Genomic DNA, 21,009 nt, shown 5'->3' with positions numbered 1-21,009 from the left:
AAGTATTTATATCTGGTATTTGGTCTCACTGTCGTGCTTTATAAATTAAACACATTCTTGGTTTACTGTTGCAGTTGTCACGTCAGTAATGATGCCGAGGTTGGTACTGTGACAGGTGTTTTGGCAGGCGACGGCATCTGTCACCTCTCTTGTTTACCAAGAGCCAGAGAACACACCTGATCACTAAATCCAGAGCAATCCATGGGTGAGTGCTTGGTAGATACAGCTCAGACTGATCAAGCTCAGTCTCTTTCTTGGCCTCTGTTCCCGTCTGCATCAGGGTTCTCCCTAATGTGTAGTTGAGTTAAAAGGGGGACTCATTGAGTCACAGTGATGTGACACCAGTCGGAGGAAAAGCCGGGGAAACCAAGTTTTTACACCTTCCACTCTTTGCAAATAAAACAAGAGATGAGCGCCCTGCTGATGGTGTGAAAGCAATGTGGATTTAAATTGCCAGTTACTTAGACAGAGGGCAGGGTTTTCCGTCTCTGTTATCTCTATTTCTGTCTCTCACTTGGCCCCTCATGTCAGTCTTCTGTGCTCTTTGCCCACAGAGGCAAGGTAACAAAAGTTGTGCAGCCAAACCAGCAACCCAGAAGCATTGCGGTCTGGTCTCCTGTCTAAAAAGCTGTAATCTTTGTGAGACCTGACAGCTCCATCAAGAGATCCTTCTTTTTCAGTGCAATGTACACAATCATTGGGAAAAAAGTCACTGATTCTTAGTCGTCTGAGGATGGCGTGCCTAATTAATCAATCCACACTTGCCCTACAGCTGTTCTTTGCTGGATTGTTTGGATCTGCAAAATAAAATTGCATTAAGAGTACAATAATGTTTTAACACAAAGAAATATATAAATTGGTCAAATGTGAGAAATAAACACTAATGTACTCATATGAAGGCAGCTACTGAGGCATGCACCTCAAAAAGCAACAATTCTCAGATGGACTGTTTCTCATTCTAAGCTCCAGTGGTCTGCTAAAGGGAATATGAGTTTCATTTTTGGTCCACATAAGAGTCTATTTTTTTTTTTTAAGTTGAATTGCAGATTGTCGAGCTTTGTCATAAGCTGTGCTTGATGAAACATTTATATGTAAGATTGTTATTAAATTTAATTTCAATGCAAGAAATTAATTCCTATCATCAGGAAAAGAATCAAATCTTTTGCTCTTTACTGAAGCAAATTCCCCATTTTCTAAAATGTGGTCATTGCAAAAAACGTGTCACTTCTTTTTCCTAATACCCCAAAAAACTTGTAATATGGTAAACACGTTGGCATACATCTGTTCAGTGTAAGTTCAAAAAAGTCACATTCCATGTAATTTGCCCATCAAACTGTTGTGTAAATACCCAAATCTAAGTCACATTTGACCAAAAAAAGTCTGAACGCTACGTTCAGACTATATAGATTGCATCTTTTGAGTGGTCTGTCTTAACACACCTGAATTTGGCTTTTGATTCTTACGTCCTATGTTGTGAGTAAAGAGGCCATTTTTAGTTTGCTGTCATATATAAAGTATTAGTCCCAGGGTCAAGGGTTTTCAACAGTTTTCATTTCTCACCAAACCACATGAAGGGGCAGCATCTTGTTGACCATCTTGATTAAAGTAAACACACGTTGGCTGTGAGGCATATTAGTGTCAGGAGGATGCATGTTTAACTTCATCCTCTCACTTCCCTGCTAAAACATCCTACTGTCCCACACTACTCTACACGCCATCTATCAGCAGCACAGAGAGCAGGACAAGCACAGATGCCTGTCACCACCTCCAGATGTTGTCAGCATGTAGTCGTCTTGCTGTAGCCCGGTGCAGACTGAGCTGTCCCTTGCAGAGGGACTGGGCACATCAGCCTTGCTCCATCACACTCAGGATAATTATACAAGTAAATGTGCTTATAAACATGTTTACCTTGTTGAATCCTTCCCACGCGACATGGGTATGGACTTTTAATTTGCTTTTGCCTCTGCTGCAGTTGTTTCTTTTGAAATGCTTCAAAATTGAGTAATTATTTTAATTGCTGTGTCTTTCTGCTTCCTTGCCTAGGTTATAACCTCAATTGTTTTGTGCGTGTTACTACTACTTGATTTCCCCACTATCTCCTAAAATTAGCCAATTGCATTCTATAAAACCGTAAAATAGCTGTTGTAATCATTTGAGGGAAATTTCCATAATGTAAATAGGATGTCAGCTTTTTATGGCTAAGAGTTGAATGTGTTGATAAGGAACCTATAGAAATTGGCGCAAAATACTCATAATACAAATAAACATTAAATAATTAGCGGAAAATGCACTCTTAACGCCCTAAAACACCAACCCGGTTATCGGCCGTGGGTTGGTGACTGGAGTCTGTTTGGTGTGTTCCGTGCCGTCTTCAACAGGAGGAGCAGTCAGCCTTTATTTGGGCCGACTTGACATGTTGAATCAGAAGGCGGGCAGTCGGGCTCAATGACCAATCTGATTGGTGGAGTGTTAACCCAGGAACGAGGGGGATGAGCATGACTAACGCCTTTCAAAACCTGACGAACATCTTTTAAACTGACCTTTGTCAATCTAAAATGAAGACAGATTCAGCAACTGCATGGCCTATATTTTTATGTTTTTAGAAACACGTTTTGTTGTACTATTTTTGTAAAATATGAGATCATATTTTATCCTATTATTATTTCATGTATATTGTATGCATGTATAATGTATCCTAGTATTTAATTTATATTTATATTCTGTATATTCAGAAGATGCAAATGTTCTTAAAATCATTACTACCAGTATACTTTTGAGCAAAGCTCATTATTAATTTGTTTCAACTCTGAGTTTGAACTGGGCCGTCACTGAGTACTTTCCCTACATCTTGCATGCAAAAAATAGTTTGAATTAGATTTTGAGATAATTTTAACTTTTAGACACTTTAACCTAATTGGTAAACATAAAAAACAACTTAAGTAGAACTTGGTGTGATTTTTTTCTGTTACAGTATGAACAAATGTGAAAACAACGTCACTTAGTCAAAGCTCCTCAGAGTTTGTGATCACAGTGTAAGATGCCACTTGAGGTATTTAACCAGGTTCAGTTTGGGAGGGAAGGAGTTTTTTCCCAGCAGCATATGAAATGCAGTACAATGTTCCCAGGCTTCGAGCTGAGTGACACAGGGTTTAATGTGCTGCGATCCACACCTACTGTACTGCAGTGACAGGGATCACAGAGAGGGATCACACTGACGCACACTGACACCGTCTCTCTCATCCTGCTGGAGGGTAGAGGCTGCTAAGATAACTAATGTTATGCCTTGTGACCTCTCGTCTTTCTGTGTCTTTCTCACATTCCTTATTCTTGGTCTCTGTTTCTTCTCTCTCAGGCACCAGTAATGGGTCTGTACTGGTCTTTAACCTGACTAGTGGTCTTCTCCACAAAGATCTCAGCGTCCACTCTTGTGAAGTCAGGTAAGATTCTTGTTTCTGTGGATTAAATGTACAAGCAGAACATTTCCAGGGTCAGTGGTGTTGTTCCCATTGGTGAACAAGACTATGCACTCATGCACATTAGATGAAATATCGGTAAAACTACAAGTTAAAAGAACCCCAGTGGCCAGCTAATCAGCTCGAGGCGGCTTGATGTTGTGTTGATTGTTTTCAGGCTCATTAAAGTTTGCAGAGGCAATTGGCATCACATAATTATAGTGCCTTGTCAGCTATTGTGTTTCTTAGCTTGCTTAATGGGGGTTTCATCTGAACCTCGGCTGTGTTTGGTCGTCTTGAATCAAAGAAATTAAGACGATAAACAGAGTAAAATGTAAAGAATCCAGAGATTTTTACAAGGCATCCATACTGTCAAATGCGCTGTATAAAGTAACTAAAGTTAAAAAATATCACAACCGTGGTTTTAGTGCAGACTTCAAGATGGTAGTAAAAATATTATATGCAAATCAACTGATGAAGGCACTGTAATAATGTTGCTAAGTGACAATATAATTACCTATGATGTACAGTGTTGAAGGATAACAGAAAGATCCTGGCACCACAGACCATGTTATCAAGCCAGAACATATTTCTTTTTATCCCTTGTGTTGTCTCCCCGTCAAAATTGAAAATCAACACTTTTGTTGACGCTTTTTTTATCATTGTTTTTTCTACTTTTTCTTACGTTTTTGCCCCTTTTTTCAACACTTTTGACGCTTTTGTCCAATGTTTGTCATTTTTTTGCCATTTTCAACAGTAGTGAAGTAGTAGTAGTTTTCAAAAGTAGTGTTGAAAATGGCAAAAACCAATTAACACTTATTAACTTTAGTTTTAAAGTTATTTTTGGAATGTATGGTCAATGAACCTCATTTACAGGAAATTATACTTGTTTGAGTTAGAAAAGCAGAAATTGGGAATTATTTAGACTAAAAACAAAGGAGTATTCTGGATTATCACAGACTGGAATATGTCAACTTTTACTCAATACTATTTCAAAACAACTTTAATTTTTTTTTTTTCAAATGCTATAAAATTTAAAAAAGAGATTTGTACTTTCCTAAGAGCATTGTGTGGAATCAATCTTTTTTTGGGGGGGTAATTAAAAAGAACATTTATAGATTAAACAGGTTAATTTGACCCAGGGACAACATGAGGGTAAAAAACTTCACAGTCTCGAAGGAGCTGACAAAAATACTGCAGAGATGCTTTCGTATGTTTATGTCAACAAGTAACTGAATGATCAGTTTGTTTCTGGAAGTGTGTGTGAACGCAAAGAAAGCTTAAATGCACTTAGATGCAACAACCCAATAAATGGCATTAAAAGGCATATGTTTTACTCTGTATATGTGGATCTTTGTGTTTATTTGGGGTAGAGAGAAGAAGTTGGTGTGTTAAATAAAAATAAATCAGTGCAATATGTAATTTAATGTTGCATATCTACCCAAAGCTGCTGATGTAATACTTAGACACAGTAAGGGACAATAAGAAGAGTTAACTGTAACAAATAGAAAAAAAACACTTGGTACTGAGCGCAACAGAACTTTAGGAACTTGTTTAACAAGCTCAGTTCATACTCTATACAACTTTGTCACAGTAGACATTTTCACTTGTCAAACATGCTTAACTAATAACATTAATGTAAGCCTCTGGTATTGTGAATGCTGACTCACGGGAACACCGAAGCAGAACAGAGCCAACAGAAATGTAATTAGTTACACCTTAACCCTTTTCCTGCTATAATGAGTCAGAATGTCTGCTGGGAGAAAAGTCTATTGATTTTTGGGTAAAGTGCATGCTGCATATAAATATCATTTCCCATTGTCACTTATAAATTACTTTTTTTTAATGGTGGAAACCAAGCCAAATATTCAGGCTTCTCCCGTAATGTTCCTTTAACCTCTGGCCAATTCACAATTTCCGTAGCTAATGAATGAACCCATCAGTCATGCATCAATGTGCATGGTATGCCATGGCTGTGCAATATATCAATATTATATCACTATTGTAATAAGAGACAAGATATGGTCTTAGATTTTGGATATTGTAATCTTTTCCTGATTTTAAAGGCTATATTACAGTAAAGTGATATCATTTTCTGAACTTACCAGACTGTTCTAGTAGTTCTATTGTATGCCTCTACCCACTCTACCTGTCATTTCTGATTATTAATCATAAATCCCATTGTGTAAATAACACTTTTTTAAAGCGGCAAGTATCAACCCTACAATATCGTTGCAACATCGTCATTGATGTATTTGGTCAAGAATACTGGGATATTTGATTTCCCTCTATATCGCCCAGCCCTATGGTATGCAGTCACATATGTCTATATACAGTGAGTAAAATAAGTATTTGAACACCCCGCTATTTTGCAAGTTCTCCCACTTAGAAATCGTGGAGGGGTCTGAAATTTTCCTCGTAGTTGCATGTCCACTGTGAGAGACATAATCTAAAAAAAGAAAACTAGTAATCACAATCCATGATTTTTTAACTATTTACTTGTATGATACAGCTGCAAATAAGTATTTGAACACTTGTCTATCGGCTAGAATTCTGACCCTCAAAGACCTGTTATTCTACCTTCAAAATGTCCACCTCCACTCTATTTATTATCCTAAATTAGATGCACCTGTTTGAGATCGTTAGCTGCATAAAAACACCTGTCCACCCCATAAAATCAGTAAGAATCCAACTACTAACATGGCCAAGACCAAAGAGCTGTCCAAAGACACTAGAGACAAAATGGTACACCTCAACAAGGCTGGAAAGGGCTACGGGGAAATTGCCAAGCAACTTGGTGAAAAAAGGTCCACTGTTGGAGCAATCATTAGAAAATGGAAGAAGCTAAACATGACAATCTCCCTCGGACTGGGGCTCCATGCAAGATCTCACCTTAGGGGGGTCTCAATGATCCTAAGAAAGGTGAGAAATCAGCCCAGAACTACACAGGAGGAGCTGGTCAATGACCTGAAAAGAGCTGGGACCACCGTTTCCAAGGTTACTGTTGGTAATACACTAAGACATCATGGTTTGAAATCATGCATGGCACGGAAGGTTCCCCCACTTAAACCAGCACATGTCATTGCCCGTCTTATGTATGCCAATGACCATTTGGATAATTCAGAGGAGTCATGGGAGAGAGTCATGTGGTCAGATGAAACCAAAATAGAACTTTTTGATCATAATTCCATTAACCGTGTTTGGAGGAAGAAGAATGATGAGTACCATCCCAAGAACACCATCCCTACTGTGAAGCATGGGGGTGGTAGCATTATGCTTTGGGGGTGTTTTTCTGCACATGGGTCAGGGCGACTGCACTGTATTAAGGAGAGGATGACCAGGGCCATGTATTGTGAGATTTTGGGGAGTAACCTCCTTCCCTCAGTTAGAGCATGGAAGATGGGTCGAGGCTGGGTCTTCCAACATGACAATGACCCGGAGCACACAGCCAGGAGAACCAAGGAGTGGCTCTGTAAGAAGCATGTCAAGGTTCTGGCGTGGCCTAGACAGTCTCCAGACATAAACCCAATAGAGAATCTTTGGAGGGAGCTCAAACTCCGTGTTTCTCAGCGACAGCCCAGAAACCTGACTGGTCTAGAGAAGATCTGTGTGGAGGAGTGGGCCAAAATCCCTTCTGCAGTGTGTAAAAACCTGGTGAAAAACTACAGGAAACGTTCGACCTCTGGACTTGCAAACAAAGGCAACTGTACCAAATATTAACATTAATTTTCTCAGGTGATCAAATACTTATTTGCAGCTGTATCATACAAATAAATAGTTAAAAAATCATACAATGTGATTTATGGATTTTTTTTTTTTAGATTATGTCACTCACAGTGGACATGCAACTACGATGACAATTTCAGACCCCTCCATGATTTCTAAATGGGAGAACTTGCAAAATAGCAAGGTGTTCAAATACTTATTTTCCTCACTGTATGTGCTCAAAAACAAATTAAAAAGACACTTGTTTATTTAATGTGGTTTTTGTCTTCTACAATTAATGATTAATTCACTTTCAGAACTGTATGATTGGTTACAAATTACTCATAAAGTATCACTTAGTTAACATTAAGCAACAGGCTTTTCTATCTTCTTAGGACAAAAGATCAGTTGTACCAGTGTGCATGATATAAATCAAGCTTTGTTTCAGTGTGGTTTTGTTACACATTAAACCCTTTTGTCCTGCTGTGCTTCTGCACAATGTATTATTTAATTATGGTCGGGCCACACCACAAAAGCTTCAAAGTCACAACGCTGCACCGCCCTTTGAGTGACCCACAATGCAACAGCCAAACATCAACAAAGAGAAGGCTGCGCTTCATTCATTAGTATTCACCAATGAGCAGCAAAACTATTTCACCAGGATTAATTAAGCATGAGATTGAAACAATTAATGCTGTTAAGAGATTGATTGGGAGCAAACACTATCCGTTCAAGCAAAGCCAGGCTCTCCTTAATGAGAGAAGTTGGTCTCCACAAATGCACAACTCCAACAAACTATAATGAGCTATACTACAACAAGCATCAAGTACTTGACATTTCTGTAGCTCCCTCTGTCTGGGTGCATGTTGGGGTTAAAGTGAGGGATTCGGCAATGGTCTTCTCTATGTGTTTACTGGTGTCAGTTTGTCACTGTGAAGTTGCTCTACAGTTGTAAAAATTCAACACACCTGTACCTTGTGCCTAATGCTAAAACACTTCCACACTGTTTAGCTTGATCTTGCACACTGCTGAGGTGTGTTAGAACCCCTCATGTTTTTTTCAAAAGGGACACACCGTTAAAAATGAAGAAAAAACACAACATTCAACCAGACATTTGCATCAATGCAGTGGTGTCAGATCAGGGCTTTCTCATGAAAACACTTCCATTAGATTTACTCTCAACCCGTAAATGCTCATGTAGCGCACTGCTGTTATTTCCAGTGCTGTGACATAATACATTAAGATCAAACCTGTGCGTTTTTTTGTGGCGGAGAGAGCAGTGGTGCTTCAAATAAAGGAGCCCAGGAGTCCTTGCTCTAGCACAGCCATGCCAAACGAGGCCCTGCTCCTTAGCATCTCATTTACATTTAGTGGGGAAATCGACTAATTAATCATGTGGCTTTTTACCATCTCATTACCGTAGAGTTGGTGCTCCCTTAGCTGGGACCACTTCTCAAATATATTTATATCTCGCACCAGCTGGCTTGATTTGTTCTGCATTTCTTCCACCTTTGCCGTGGATTTTGTAGACTTTAAAGGTGTGTCATTTACCTCGCTGTGTGCTTTGATGTAGTAGGGGAGTATTTGACAGCTACACTGCAAATATTGGACAGCAATATTATTCATTTAATTAAAACCTATATGTGTATGTGTTTTGTGTTCTGCAGGGGGATTGAATGGGTGAGTCTTACCAGTTTCCTATCTTTTGCCACTTCTGCCCCCAACAACATGGGCCTGGTGCGAAATGAACTGCAGCATGTCAACCTGCCTACTGGTAAGAGGCGTCTTTCACACACACACACACACACACACACACACACACACACACACACACACACACACACACACACACACACACACACACACATACACACACATACGTACATACATACACACGGACACATATTATCACCTGTAGCTAAGGCTATCAACTCACACTTTTTTTTTGTTCTTGAGGTATCTGCAGCCTTAACAAAGAATATAGACACTTCAGTCTCTCACTCTCTGACTCTCTTTGTTGCCTTTTTGTGTCTATGTCGTTCTCTAAGCAACTCTTCTTGTTCTTCTTTAGTGTATACTCACACACTCCTCCAAAATAGGTCCAAACTAAACAGTGTTAGGGTACTTCCGAAGGGATGCCTAGCTCTGAAAATGAGATCCTATAATGGGTTCCTGCCAAGCGGCAGGTCTATAGAATCACTGCACTGCACCAAGAGAACTGGAAAAGTAACTTGAGGGTGAAGGAATGAGTGGTCAGAAAAGAGACGGGCAAAGGTTTCCGTGGGTGGAAACAAAGCGTTCTAGTTTAGATATATGATCGTTAATATGTAATCTTGGTTACAAATAAATGATGTGCACTTTAATGTTTAACTTTTGGCTCTAGAAATGATGCTTGGGCACAATAAATAATATGGGCACTTTAATGGTTGGGTCACAGAGCCTTTATCCCCGATTCATTCAAAACAAAGACGAGGGTAAGTCACTTTAATTTAATTAGTCTCTAAAGCAGCGGAGTCGTCAAAGTTACCAGCCCACGACATTAGCTTTGGTCACAGGCTTGTACACTTTTCCATCACACATATACTTAATTGTTTTTTAAGATATATATTACTGTGCTCACATCAGAATAACACAAATACACGTTAAGTAAACATAGGTGAAACAATATACATTGAGTATTAAAAATAGAATTTGTTATAATAATAATAATATTAATCAAACATAATTACATAATAACCATCCTTCTGTAAACAGATAGTATATAAACACAGATTGCAAGTTCAAATTTGTTAAAGTGGCCGAGATCCTCCGAGATGTCCTTGAGTGCTAGTAGTGTACACAGACTGGGGATCTCCGTGTCATGTCTCACGTCTCTGATGCACACACACGTCTGTGTGTTTGCCTCTTCACAGAAATACGCTTTGCTGTCTTACTAAGAGCTAGAGGGAAAAGATCAACATCAAGTTATACTGTGCACGTTCATGACAGAGATACAATAGGTCTGGGACGTGTTTAGCCTAGCATAGCACTGAGATGACAAGGAATGAAAGGGGGAGCAGCTCCATCAAAACCGAGAAATACACCTTTCAAGAACTCCAAAGATATCTTATCTACAGGTTACAACTCATTCTCCATGCAGAGAGAAAAAAAATCACGTCTTTAGATTTAACTTTTTTTAAATCACTTGTATGGTATAGTTTGTCAGCCTACTGACTTGCAGATATGTTTTCACAGTATGTTTCATACAATGTATTAATGTTAGATATTAAAATGACAAGTATACCAAGCAGCTTTTAAATTACTGCTACACCTGGAAGACCTAGTCCGGCCTTGTTGACTCCAGGCTGATTTGCTCAATTTTCTTACTGTTACTTGAGCTTATGTTTGTTATTTTTATTTATTTAGCGAAAGTGAGCATGTTGATTTGCATAAACAAGTACTCAAAACTGTACAAAAGATATTCTTTTTCTGACAACAAAATTTGAGACTCTAGGATGGGACATCGTCTTCCTCGCTCATCTTTCTCAAATGGGGTGATACGTGGTCCCTGCAGCAATGATAGCAGCTGCTCTGAAATGGATATATTCTTAATCTATAAAAAGATTTTCTGTTCGCTGCAATAACCGGGGGAAGTTGGGGTTGGAGATGTGGTAGTAAACTCAGTATTCACTGCCTTACACACAGTATAAATATGTTGGATGCGTACAGATAATCATGTATTATAGCTACATTATTTGTACATGCATGATCATGTCCGGTGCTATCAGCTCAGCACTGAGATGTCTTTCCAGTAATCCTCCACAGTAGTCCTGGTTTGTGAGAAAGCCCACCCTCGTCCCTTTGCATACTGCAGATGAAGAAAATGTGACCCCATTTGAGTGTTTATGGCTGTATTAAGGACACTAATATGTGTGTTTTTGTGAAGGCAGATTTGACAAGAGCTTGATGATTTGGAGAGTGAGATAATTGACACTGTTGAAACAAAAGAGGAAATGGTGAAGAAGGGCTGTAAATTCTCTAATGCACCACAGGTCTCCCAGGTTTTCTCAACCCCATATGCTTAGCTATTTCATCCCCTCTGGTACACACACCAACTGTCATCTTAACAAAAACTGTTCTCATCCCGAAGCACCACACCAGCACTTCCTTAGGCAAATGTGATAGGATACACCTGAAGGGAATTGTTGTTTCATTTAAACGGGCACCTTGATGCTCTGCATAATGTCTGCCCTTGGGTAGAAAGTTTGCAAATGAATAGCAGGGATAAGAGCAGGTGGCAGTTTGCTCTTCCTGCTCCAGCGATGTTGAAACCCGGACGCAACCAGCACTAAAGTGAAATGAGATCAATCAGTCTGTTCACAGGTGTAAGTAGAGATACCGGCGTCTTGTGCCTTACATCATCTCTTCCTCTCCCTCACATGCTCACTTTCTCTCTCTCTCTCTCTCTGTTTGTTGTGTTTTCCAGGCAGATGCTTTGCATTCAGAGGCGAGCGAGGAAACGATGAGCCACCCATTGAGATGATTAAAGTGTCTCATCTCAAGTGAGTCGTCCAGCTCTCCCCACCACCAAACCAAACCAAATACCAACAACAACGCGCTTTCTAATGCATTTACCTGAGATACACACTTACACACAAACATTTACTTAAACAATTTACACCCACACACTATCACAGATGTCTCTCTTTCCATCTTCTTCACTCTCTAAACATTCTATATAATTCATATTTTTAAGGGTGGATTGCTCTTGCTTGCATTTTACCATGGTGTTGTGGTAACATAGATTGATAAACAGACAAAGTTTAACCCAGGTCTGCGGGAAGTCATGTTGTGCAGTGTTCTGGATCGTCATTTTTCACTCAAGTAATCATCATTGCTGCATCTTTTTTATTACTAAAACATTCAGAAAAACAAAAGAGCCGCGGGGTTGTCCAGTAGTGACAGGGACAGAGAGGGTGAGATACTTTCATACACTGTGGCTCACTGAGGAGCTGCATTGTTGTTGCACTGTTGAATTCTGTGTTTCTCCTCTACAGCAGCTGAAGGTTAGGATGTTTGCTTTTGAGCAAGCTGCATGGTAGCTTTTTAAGAAGGGGGAGCTTGTTACTTGGCCAGATTTGAGATAACTAGTCTGAATATTTAATTCACATTTGCAAGAAAGTGCTTGTTCCCGCTGCTCATTTATTTCTTGCTGTAAACAGCTGTGATCCTACAGCATGGTTTCAGAGTTAAACACAAAGCGGGGGTGGTTTTGAAAACTCATCTTTGTTGCATTTAGCTCCTGTGAGTACTTTCTTGAGAGCCTTCTTAAATCTTAAACTTCATTATAAACACAAAACAAACTTTCTGAAACATATAAACTTGAAATCATATTGTTAATTTTAGGGCTGCACAATATAAAGAAAATATCTTATTGTGATTATTTTGACTGATAATGCAATTGAGACATGATTATATTGGAGAGGATGATAATTTTGTGTCATTCCTTTCATTTTAATTGAAAAATATTAAAACAAAATTAAAATAAGGAACAATTTTGCACTGATCTGTATAATACAAGGCTGGGACGTCTCTGCAGCACCACAATACTTAATTCAGAATGGTTTGACACATATATTGCCTTAACAAATATTGTTCCCCCTCGCGATTTCATTAGTTGATATTGCAGTTTCAATAACATTGCAACTAATTGTGCAGCCCTATTGTAAATTAGGTGGCGGGCTGAGCATTCCATGTTAAGATCAAGTAAACCAGATTTTGAGACCCTTTTTGAGAACAACCACCACAATAACCCTTATAGTGGGGTCAAGAGGAGTGTGTGTTTTGCTGTCTTTTGATTAAATGTATGTGTTTGTGATGTCCACCCTCAGACAGTACCTGGTCGTGGTGTTCAGAGACAAACCCCTGGAGCTGTGGGACACCAGGACGGGGACGCTTCTCCGGGAGATGGCGAAGAACTTCCCCACTGTTACTGCATTGGTACTCACAAATCTCTATTCAAATAAAACGCGTCCTTTACCGATCCTTAATACTGAGATGCTCCTGAAACACAAGGAAACTGTGGTTGTAGAAACTAAAATGTAACAGTAATGACATGTTTAGGTATGCTCAATTTCTTTTCTTCTTTCTAAACATAACACACATACATACATATCTAAAAACATATATGCATTCAAAGTCTTTATTTTCATGCTCAGTTAAATTCACAGCTGTATATATGACCATCTCCAGTTTAAATATTTCCCGTAACGAAACACACCGACGGTGCCGTAGGAACACCTGTTGTTGACTCGTCCCTATGTTGATAGTCTCCCATGCTTTTTGACCCCTTTCCATTTTTGTGTTTGTGTCGGCCATTTAAAAGATCAGCCTGGAAATGTTCCCCGAGCTCAGCAAAGAACGGTGCCTTGATTATTAAGCTTGACAGTAAGATGCTCATAAAAGTAGAGTTATGCTGGACAAACTTTACAGTGGGGTTGTAAAATCCTCCATAGCACATATAAAAAACGCCAGTAACCTTAATAATACATGCTGGCCTCCCCCAGCTCCATATTGCTGTCTCATTTCCATTTTCATTACAATCTCGAGTCAACCAGACTGTAGCCACAGTGCTACAGCAGTTAGACAGTACCACTTTCATGTATGTGAGCATTTACTCACATACATACAAATCCTCCTACTCTTCTCTATATGTGCCTTTTGCACTGTAGTGGTTTGCCAGCAAATGTGTTAGTGTCTGGGTCTTTGTCTGCGTTTGTTGCAGTAAACTGCAGCCCTATGTATTTGTGTGTATCAACAGGAGTGGTCCCCATCCCACAACCTGAAGAGTCTGAAGAAGAAGCAGATGGCAGCGAGGGAGGCCATAGCTCGGCAGACGGTGTCAGACGCCGAGCAGACTAGCGTTGAGTCCTCAGTCATCAGGTCAGCGTTTCTAAAGCTTTGGGAATGTGTTCTTGGGAATCGTCTGTCAAGATTGAAAGCCTAAAGGCAGAGTTAAAGCTGCTATGTGTGGAATTTAAATCAGAAGAGACTGTTGCAGACTGAAATTTGTGACACTATTAATTGGAATATGTTTTGATTAAGCAGTTAATCATTCCAATTTAAAAGCTATTTATTCACCCCTCATCATTAATTGATTGATTATCCGATTGCAAAAGTAAACAATCCAGGACTATTCTCCATCCACAGAAAATATAATTTTGTTGGTCTGACCTCCACACTCCTGTCGGATGAACTCAAGTACCCCTATGACACCACCAGTCCAGCTCCAAACTTGTTTATTTCATAATAAACTGTATGTTATTTAACATTATGGATGATAGGAAAGCAGATATTGTTGCAATAATGTTTTTATATAGTTAAACTGTCAATGGTCAGTTTGTCACTTGTAACTATTTTAACTGTTATCCATTACTTCAGGTAACTACTGTTGAACCATTACTTTTAGCTATGTTATTCAAATAACTCATCCATATGGTTACTTTAAGCAATTTATTCCAAACATTCATGATTTACTTTTAGCTGTTTTAGCCATGTAACCATTACTTTTAGCTAACTATTTCAGCCCTAACTTTAAGCTAACTGTAACCTCACTTGTCACTGAGTTCAAGTGAAGCTGACCTATATGTAGATGTAGTTGTTTTTTTAATTACATCATCATATACACTCTTTCAAATTAATGGAGCTTCTCTACATCTTTCAATCTTCCTGCCCTAGAAGCCTGTGCTAATGCCTTGCCGATGTCAGCTGCAGAATACCAAGACACCCATGTTCAGCCAAAATATGTCACACTGGAAAGAGTGCAAAACCCTGACAAATTTCTCCACTACAGTCTCCTACAGGATGCAGAGAGCAAGTCAGAGACCAGCCAGGCCATCTCAGCCAGGGAGCATTTTGTATTCACTGACACTGATGGGCAGGTCTACCACATCACCGTAGAGGGCAACACAGTCAAAGATGGAGCACGAATTCCACCTGATGTGAGTCCAGACAAAAAGCTTTCAACATAATGTGCTACAGCCTTTACAGCATTAGGTTTTTACCCAGTTTGAACCTTTTTTCTTCTTTTTGCTCGAGAACAAACGGCCAGTTGAATGTGTGTGATTTTGAGTGTGTCATCAGTTTGCCCCATAATGTTTTGCACATGCTCCCTCAACTGTATCAGAATGTATCTGTGGCTGAGGGGGGAGAGAAAGTGTCACTGTATTTACCTGTAAAGCATCCTATGGGAACCAAGCTATTAATTCGCTGTGACTACCAAATGGCCCGGCTGGTAAACAGGCACAAGCTATTACTGATGACAGGTTTTCTTTCACCTGGATGACTACAGGATGCAGTGGTAATATAGCAGCAGGAGGTTTTCATGACTTAACAAGTTGATGTGTCACCACTAATAAAAGAGGTTGTTGATTAAAGAAATGTGTTTAGTGGCCCAAGCATCCATTTTCCCCAGAGAAAGCTATTGTTTGAGAAGACTTTTAGAAGACTTTGTCTTCAGGATCTCTCATAGACTCATTATCTAGTTGTGACTTGTGATGCTGAGTCATGCTGAGTCAGGTAGATAGCCCCTTCTGTAGTTTGTTGTTGATTGCCAACATCTATTGTCAATAAACACAGCACACTTTCATACCTTCTCATCACGAACACTTACCCATTTCTTTGCATTCCAGATTGCATTTATCTTACTCCTTACAGTATTTCTGAAGGGAAGCCACTGTAGTATATCAGATTCTCAAGTTGATTACTGAGCAGCAGACAAGGTTGTTATACAGCCTGTGTTTTACCCACTCACTGCATCTATTCACACCACACAGGCAGACACTAGAGGCGTACCTGGGGATTTTTAAAGCCTTATCTTCGTGACTGCTACGGATTCATTGCTCAAAGATTTGCATACCCAAAAGGTTTTACAGTCCTTTTAGCATAATAGAAGATCTTCACATCTCTGTGAAGAAACTGACGGAAACTGTCTCAAAAAGTTTTGTCCTATCTTGCACTACATACACAATGAAGGTGAGCTTCACATCAGCACGCTGTCTTGTGGCACAGCCTCACTTAAACTCAGATGGTGTGCATGTTTACCACTCGCCAAAGAGGAGGATGTTTTTATAGTAGAGAATAAAGGCGTTTTTATGCTGTTGGGCTTGCACTTTTTAACGACCCATTGGTCAGCTGTATTACACATGTTAACATCAGAACATCATTATTTTTATGTCTATCCTCAAATTATATGGAGGAGGATCATGGATGTGCTTGTGATGATTTTTTAAGATTTCCACAGTACTTGAAGGTTAAAAACAAAGAAAGCTAGTAGATTGTAACATTTTTACTCCATAATTTGGCGTCTGTAAAGAATAGAAAATAATCCACACAGTCACAATGCTTAAATCAAGCCATGCTGTTAAAAATGGTCATTAAATGTTTAGGTTTACTTGACTATCGGTTTTCAATGCAAAAAGAAATTGGGAATCTTTGAGCAGGGGTCAAATGTGTAGCGGTCCTTCCTTATTTTTCCCTTGGCTCTTGTCACTGAGTATGTGTGTTCCTGCTGTGTTGCAGGGCAGTATGGGCAGTATCGCCTGCATTGCCTGGAAAGGCGACACCCTGGTGCTCGGGGACGTAGACGGCAATCTCAACTTCTGGGACCTCAAAGCTCGTTTGTCCAGGTAAAAGCTAAACTCTTAACATTTTATGCTAGTTTAAGGCCATTTACTATACTGTACATTACTACCTACAATTCTCCAAAGCATTTATCTGTGTCTAGTTTTTATATTTTCCTTTAATTTTTATACTTGTTTGCGATAAAAACACAAAAAAATAAACCTGCTAAGAATGTTTTTGCATTTCCCCAACGGGAAAGAAATGTATGTTGGCTAGGAAGGAAAAATAATGCTGATGCTTTCAGGGGAATACCAACACATCGTGGCTGGGTGAAGAAGATCCGCTTCGCCCCGGGGAAGGGAAACCAAAAGCTGCTGGTCATGTACACAGATGGAGCTGAGGTCTGGGACACCAAAGAGGTGAGGCTCTTTACACACCCACCAACCTTTCGCAGGTCCTGGTGATATGCCATTGTGACAAATTGATAGGTTTGTAATACTGTAACACATTACAAACTCCCAGCATGCATCACCTGACTGCAGTACATACACTTGTATAACAATACAAAATCTGCAGCGGTCGGCAAGTTCTTTGCAGTGGTTTACATTTGAACAGATTTGCTGTGGCTAAATGAATGGGTTTGCATAGCACTGAAGAACTAAAATAATGCGGTGGGGTATATTTAACTAATGTCTCTCTATCTAATGCTGTGCTAATAGTATATCTGCTGTAATTGCCCTGTTGTTATAGAGAATCATTACAGTGAGCTGCACACAAAAGCAAGCCCTTAAGCTGTCCCTGACATGTATATAAGCTCAACCATTGTAGGAAGGGTGATCTGATTACTGCAAGCAACAAGCATCCTCACTTCCACTTTAACCTTGTTTACCAAAGCCGTCAACATCACCATCCAGAGAGTCCTCTCTCTGCACAGTCTTCATTTCTACTGGTCTTGCACTCCACCTTCTCATTTGCTCTAATGTCACAGACTGGGCTTCTTTTGTGTATATGTATCAAAGCCACAATAATTGAGTTAAAAATTGAAAAGCAGATTGATGTGGACGAAGATAGGTGATACGGTGTATTAGGCAGCGTGACGTAGAGGCAGAGGATCCCACTGGAGCTCTATTGTCTGGGATGTCTTTTCATAAGGAAAAGCTGAGTTAAGTTTTCAGTCCCCAGTCATAAAAGAAAGATAACAGATGGATCACGCTGCAGGGCTGGAAAAAAAGGGAGGAGCAGGGGAGATTAAGGGAGGAGAAGAAGAGCAGGAGAGATCTCTGAAATGCTTCAGTGCTCTGCTGACAGCTGGGTAACTCTGGCTCCCATATAGCCCTGGGAGAAGCCGGAGAGAGAGTTTTGTAGAACACCTTCTGAAAAGCATGTTTGTCCACTGAGTCTTCCAGTCTGTGTCATGCTATACGCTACATAAGTTAGTGTACAGCTGCATCCATCCTCTGGTATTCGATCCAACACGCTTTTGTTGATGCAAAAATCATCTCATCTTGTGTCTTTCTCCCTTTGAATTTTGCAGAGACATAGTTAATTTTCTCACCATCTCCCCAGAGTTGTTGCAGATGCTTTAAAAGAAGCTTTTAGGTGTCAGATTGAGATAAACTACCTCGGCCCTTCTCCTCTTGCAGGTCCAAATGGTGAGCAGCATGCGGATCGGGCGCAACGTGAACTACCGTATCCTAGACATTGACTGGTGCACGTCAGACAAGGTTGTGTTGGCCTCTGACGACGGCTGTGTCCGAGTGCTGGAAATGGCAATGAAGTCCGCCAGCTACCGCATGGATGAGCAAGACCTGACCGGTGAGCCAGGGGAACGAGTTTGAATGGAATGAAAGACAATTGCACATAGAAGTTTAAGGAGGGAAATCAATTGGATCAAGGCATAATGCTTAAGAAATGACATGCTTTTTAAATATCTATCCAATTACACATTGCAGTACATAATGACTGCTGATGTAATAGTACTTGTGGTGGCATTAACAGCCATGGCCTAATATTGTCTTCTTTGATCCGTGGGGAATATGTTCAGATCCAGTGTGGTGTCCTTACCTGCTGGTGCCCCGAGCGGCGCTCACTCTCAAGGCTTTCCTCCTGCTGCAGCCCTGGTCAGGGACCTTCACCATGGACATCACCCAAGTGTAAGTCTCAACTCTCCAACCATTCAAGTCAACCATAAATGTGTCCACTCTAAATTCATCACCTCTTATCATGTCACGAGTGTTACTAGAGTCAATTTTAGGCTTTTTCTACTTCAACTGACATGTCTTCGGACTGTGAGATGAGCCCTAACTCCCAGAAAAAAAGCAAAAACTTATGGAGAACTTATTCAGAATATGCTGAAAGAACTGGGGTTGAAATTCAAGTCATGACCCAATTAAAATCTTTTATAAACAGCACTGGGAAAGCAAACTTTTTTTTCTACTGCTCATAAAGCCCTGAGCCAGTCTTCAAAATCAATATCAGTGCTGACCAGTGCATTTTTTTTTTATTATTTTTAAAAAGCTATATAAAGCCTGATCAAATTCTTATCCTCAGTTCATTGTTGTGAGTTGTAGTTGCGTAAACCAGCTAAAAAAATAAAAAGCAAAGCTGTTGCAAGCAGAGCAGCACATTCATAGGGGCCACTAGTGCATTTTATTGATATCTGTAAATCATGTGTCAGTGATTGGGCACAGCAGCTTTCAGTAGGCAACAGCAAACTACAGACTAACCTCCCCACTACATACAGCATGTCATTCACACAATAAAATTAGCATGACGACTGGTATATAAAGAGGTTTTTAGCTGCCTGTTATTAAAGACGGCTCTGTTCATTTTTACGTGGACCTATTTTCATTCTGATTAGTCAGTTTCACCACAAAGATGAATCACTTGAATTGGGATCTTGGTCAAAATGTGATAGTGTCATTGTTATGTAAAGGTTAAGTGCGTAACCTGTGGATATTAATGAACGTTCGATAACATCGATGCCATTGCCAAATGAGTTGCGGCCGCGAAAGGCTTGTATGATGTGGACGCGCCGACAGTTGTGTGGTTATTACTTATATTAGTTGTGATCAAGAATAAAGCTCTCAGGTAATTGTGCTAAGTAATGTATGAAATAGAAACTTATTTGTAAGTTATGTGATTTGAAAGACTGTATTCCCCTATAGCATCACACCATCTGCCAACCAGCCAACCATTTAGTTTATTACCTTTATAAAAAAGAAAATGAACCTATTCACCGGAGTAAGTCACTCATCTTTGTAAACAAGTCAACATGGGAGCCAATAAAGGCTGCCCTTAGAGAGGAGTTTTATTTAGTGTTTTTCAGACGGCTACATCTCTGTTTTATTATAGCTTGATGTAATTATGCCCCATTTAACTGAGCCCTCTGTGTAACACTGCTTTCTTTCATTAAACACACACAGTTGCTTTATCATAAGAGGCAGCTATATAAGCAGCTCTCGCAGGGTGCTGCTACGCCTGACCTCAGCAGAAATGTTAGAATCGAATGATCTGTTATTGCCCGACACCACAGATGGACTTTTCATAACAAGCCGGTTTCTTGGCTTCCAATTGAATGTCAGGTCAGGTTTTATTTTAGGGAGATGTGAGAGGACACACTTGACTGAGTTTGATCCCTCTGTTTCAGAGACTACAATGAGAAAGACGAGATAAAAGGCCTGATCCAGGAGCAGCTCAACTCCTTGTCTAAGTGAGTTATTACCCCTTCTCTTTTTATTAACAGAGTTATCACATTTTTAATTGGTTACATTGACTGATGATTTTGTTTTTTGATGGATTTTCTTTATTTTCCTTGTAACTCACACAAAGAGCCTAACCCTCATGGGTTTACAAGACACCAAAAGTGCAGTTGCACTGGTCAAAAATTTCATTTTATTACAAAAGTAAAGTTATTTTCCTGGAGCACTACTCAAGGGGCGGTAACCCACGGACACCCTGGTGGACACCGGTGGTCAGGGAAGCCGTCCGACTGAAGAAGGAGTCCTTCCGGGATATGTTATCCAGGAGGACTCCGGAGGCAGTTGCAAGGTACTGACGGGCCCGAAGGGCTGCAGCCTCTGCCGTGACAGAGGCAAAGCAGCGGGTGTGGAAGAAGTTCGGAGAAGACATGGAGAAGGACTTTCGGTCGGCACCAAGGTGCTTCTGGAAAACAGTTCGCCACCTCAGGAGGGGGAAGCGGGGACTCATCCAAGCTGTATACAGTAAGGATGGGACGTTGTTGACCTCAACT

At 40.1% G+C, this 21,009-nt stretch overlaps 1 protein-coding gene across 1 annotated transcript in view; it reads left to right on the top strand.

Annotated features, from left to right (window-relative positions):
- The window catches only part of wdr11 (WD repeat domain 11), a 54,244-nt gene that overhangs the window by 23,018 nt on the left and 10,217 nt on the right, over positions 1 to 21,009 (top strand). The window contains exons 11-21 of the mRNA XM_034898325.1: positions 3,353 to 3,437; positions 8,825 to 8,931; positions 11,623 to 11,698; positions 13,028 to 13,136; positions 13,957 to 14,078; positions 14,989 to 15,136; positions 16,716 to 16,822; positions 17,062 to 17,176; positions 18,401 to 18,572; positions 18,802 to 18,910; positions 20,407 to 20,469. Of these exons, the coding sequence (XP_034754216.1) occupies positions 3,353 to 3,437; positions 8,825 to 8,931; positions 11,623 to 11,698; positions 13,028 to 13,136; positions 13,957 to 14,078; positions 14,989 to 15,136; positions 16,716 to 16,822; positions 17,062 to 17,176; positions 18,401 to 18,572; positions 18,802 to 18,910; positions 20,407 to 20,469 (1,213 nt within the window). The remainder of the gene's footprint in view (positions 1 to 3,352; positions 3,438 to 8,824; positions 8,932 to 11,622; positions 11,699 to 13,027; positions 13,137 to 13,956; positions 14,079 to 14,988; positions 15,137 to 16,715; positions 16,823 to 17,061; positions 17,177 to 18,400; positions 18,573 to 18,801; positions 18,911 to 20,406; positions 20,470 to 21,009) is intronic.

This window comes from Etheostoma cragini, chromosome 17 (assembly GCF_013103735.1).
Source record: "Etheostoma cragini isolate CJK2018 chromosome 17, CSU_Ecrag_1.0, whole genome shotgun sequence".
Classification (NCBI taxonomy): domain Eukaryota; kingdom Metazoa; phylum Chordata; class Actinopteri; order Perciformes; family Percidae; genus Etheostoma; species Etheostoma cragini.
Note: the sequence above shows the minus strand (reverse complement) of the source record. Positions and strands in the feature narration are given on the sequence as shown.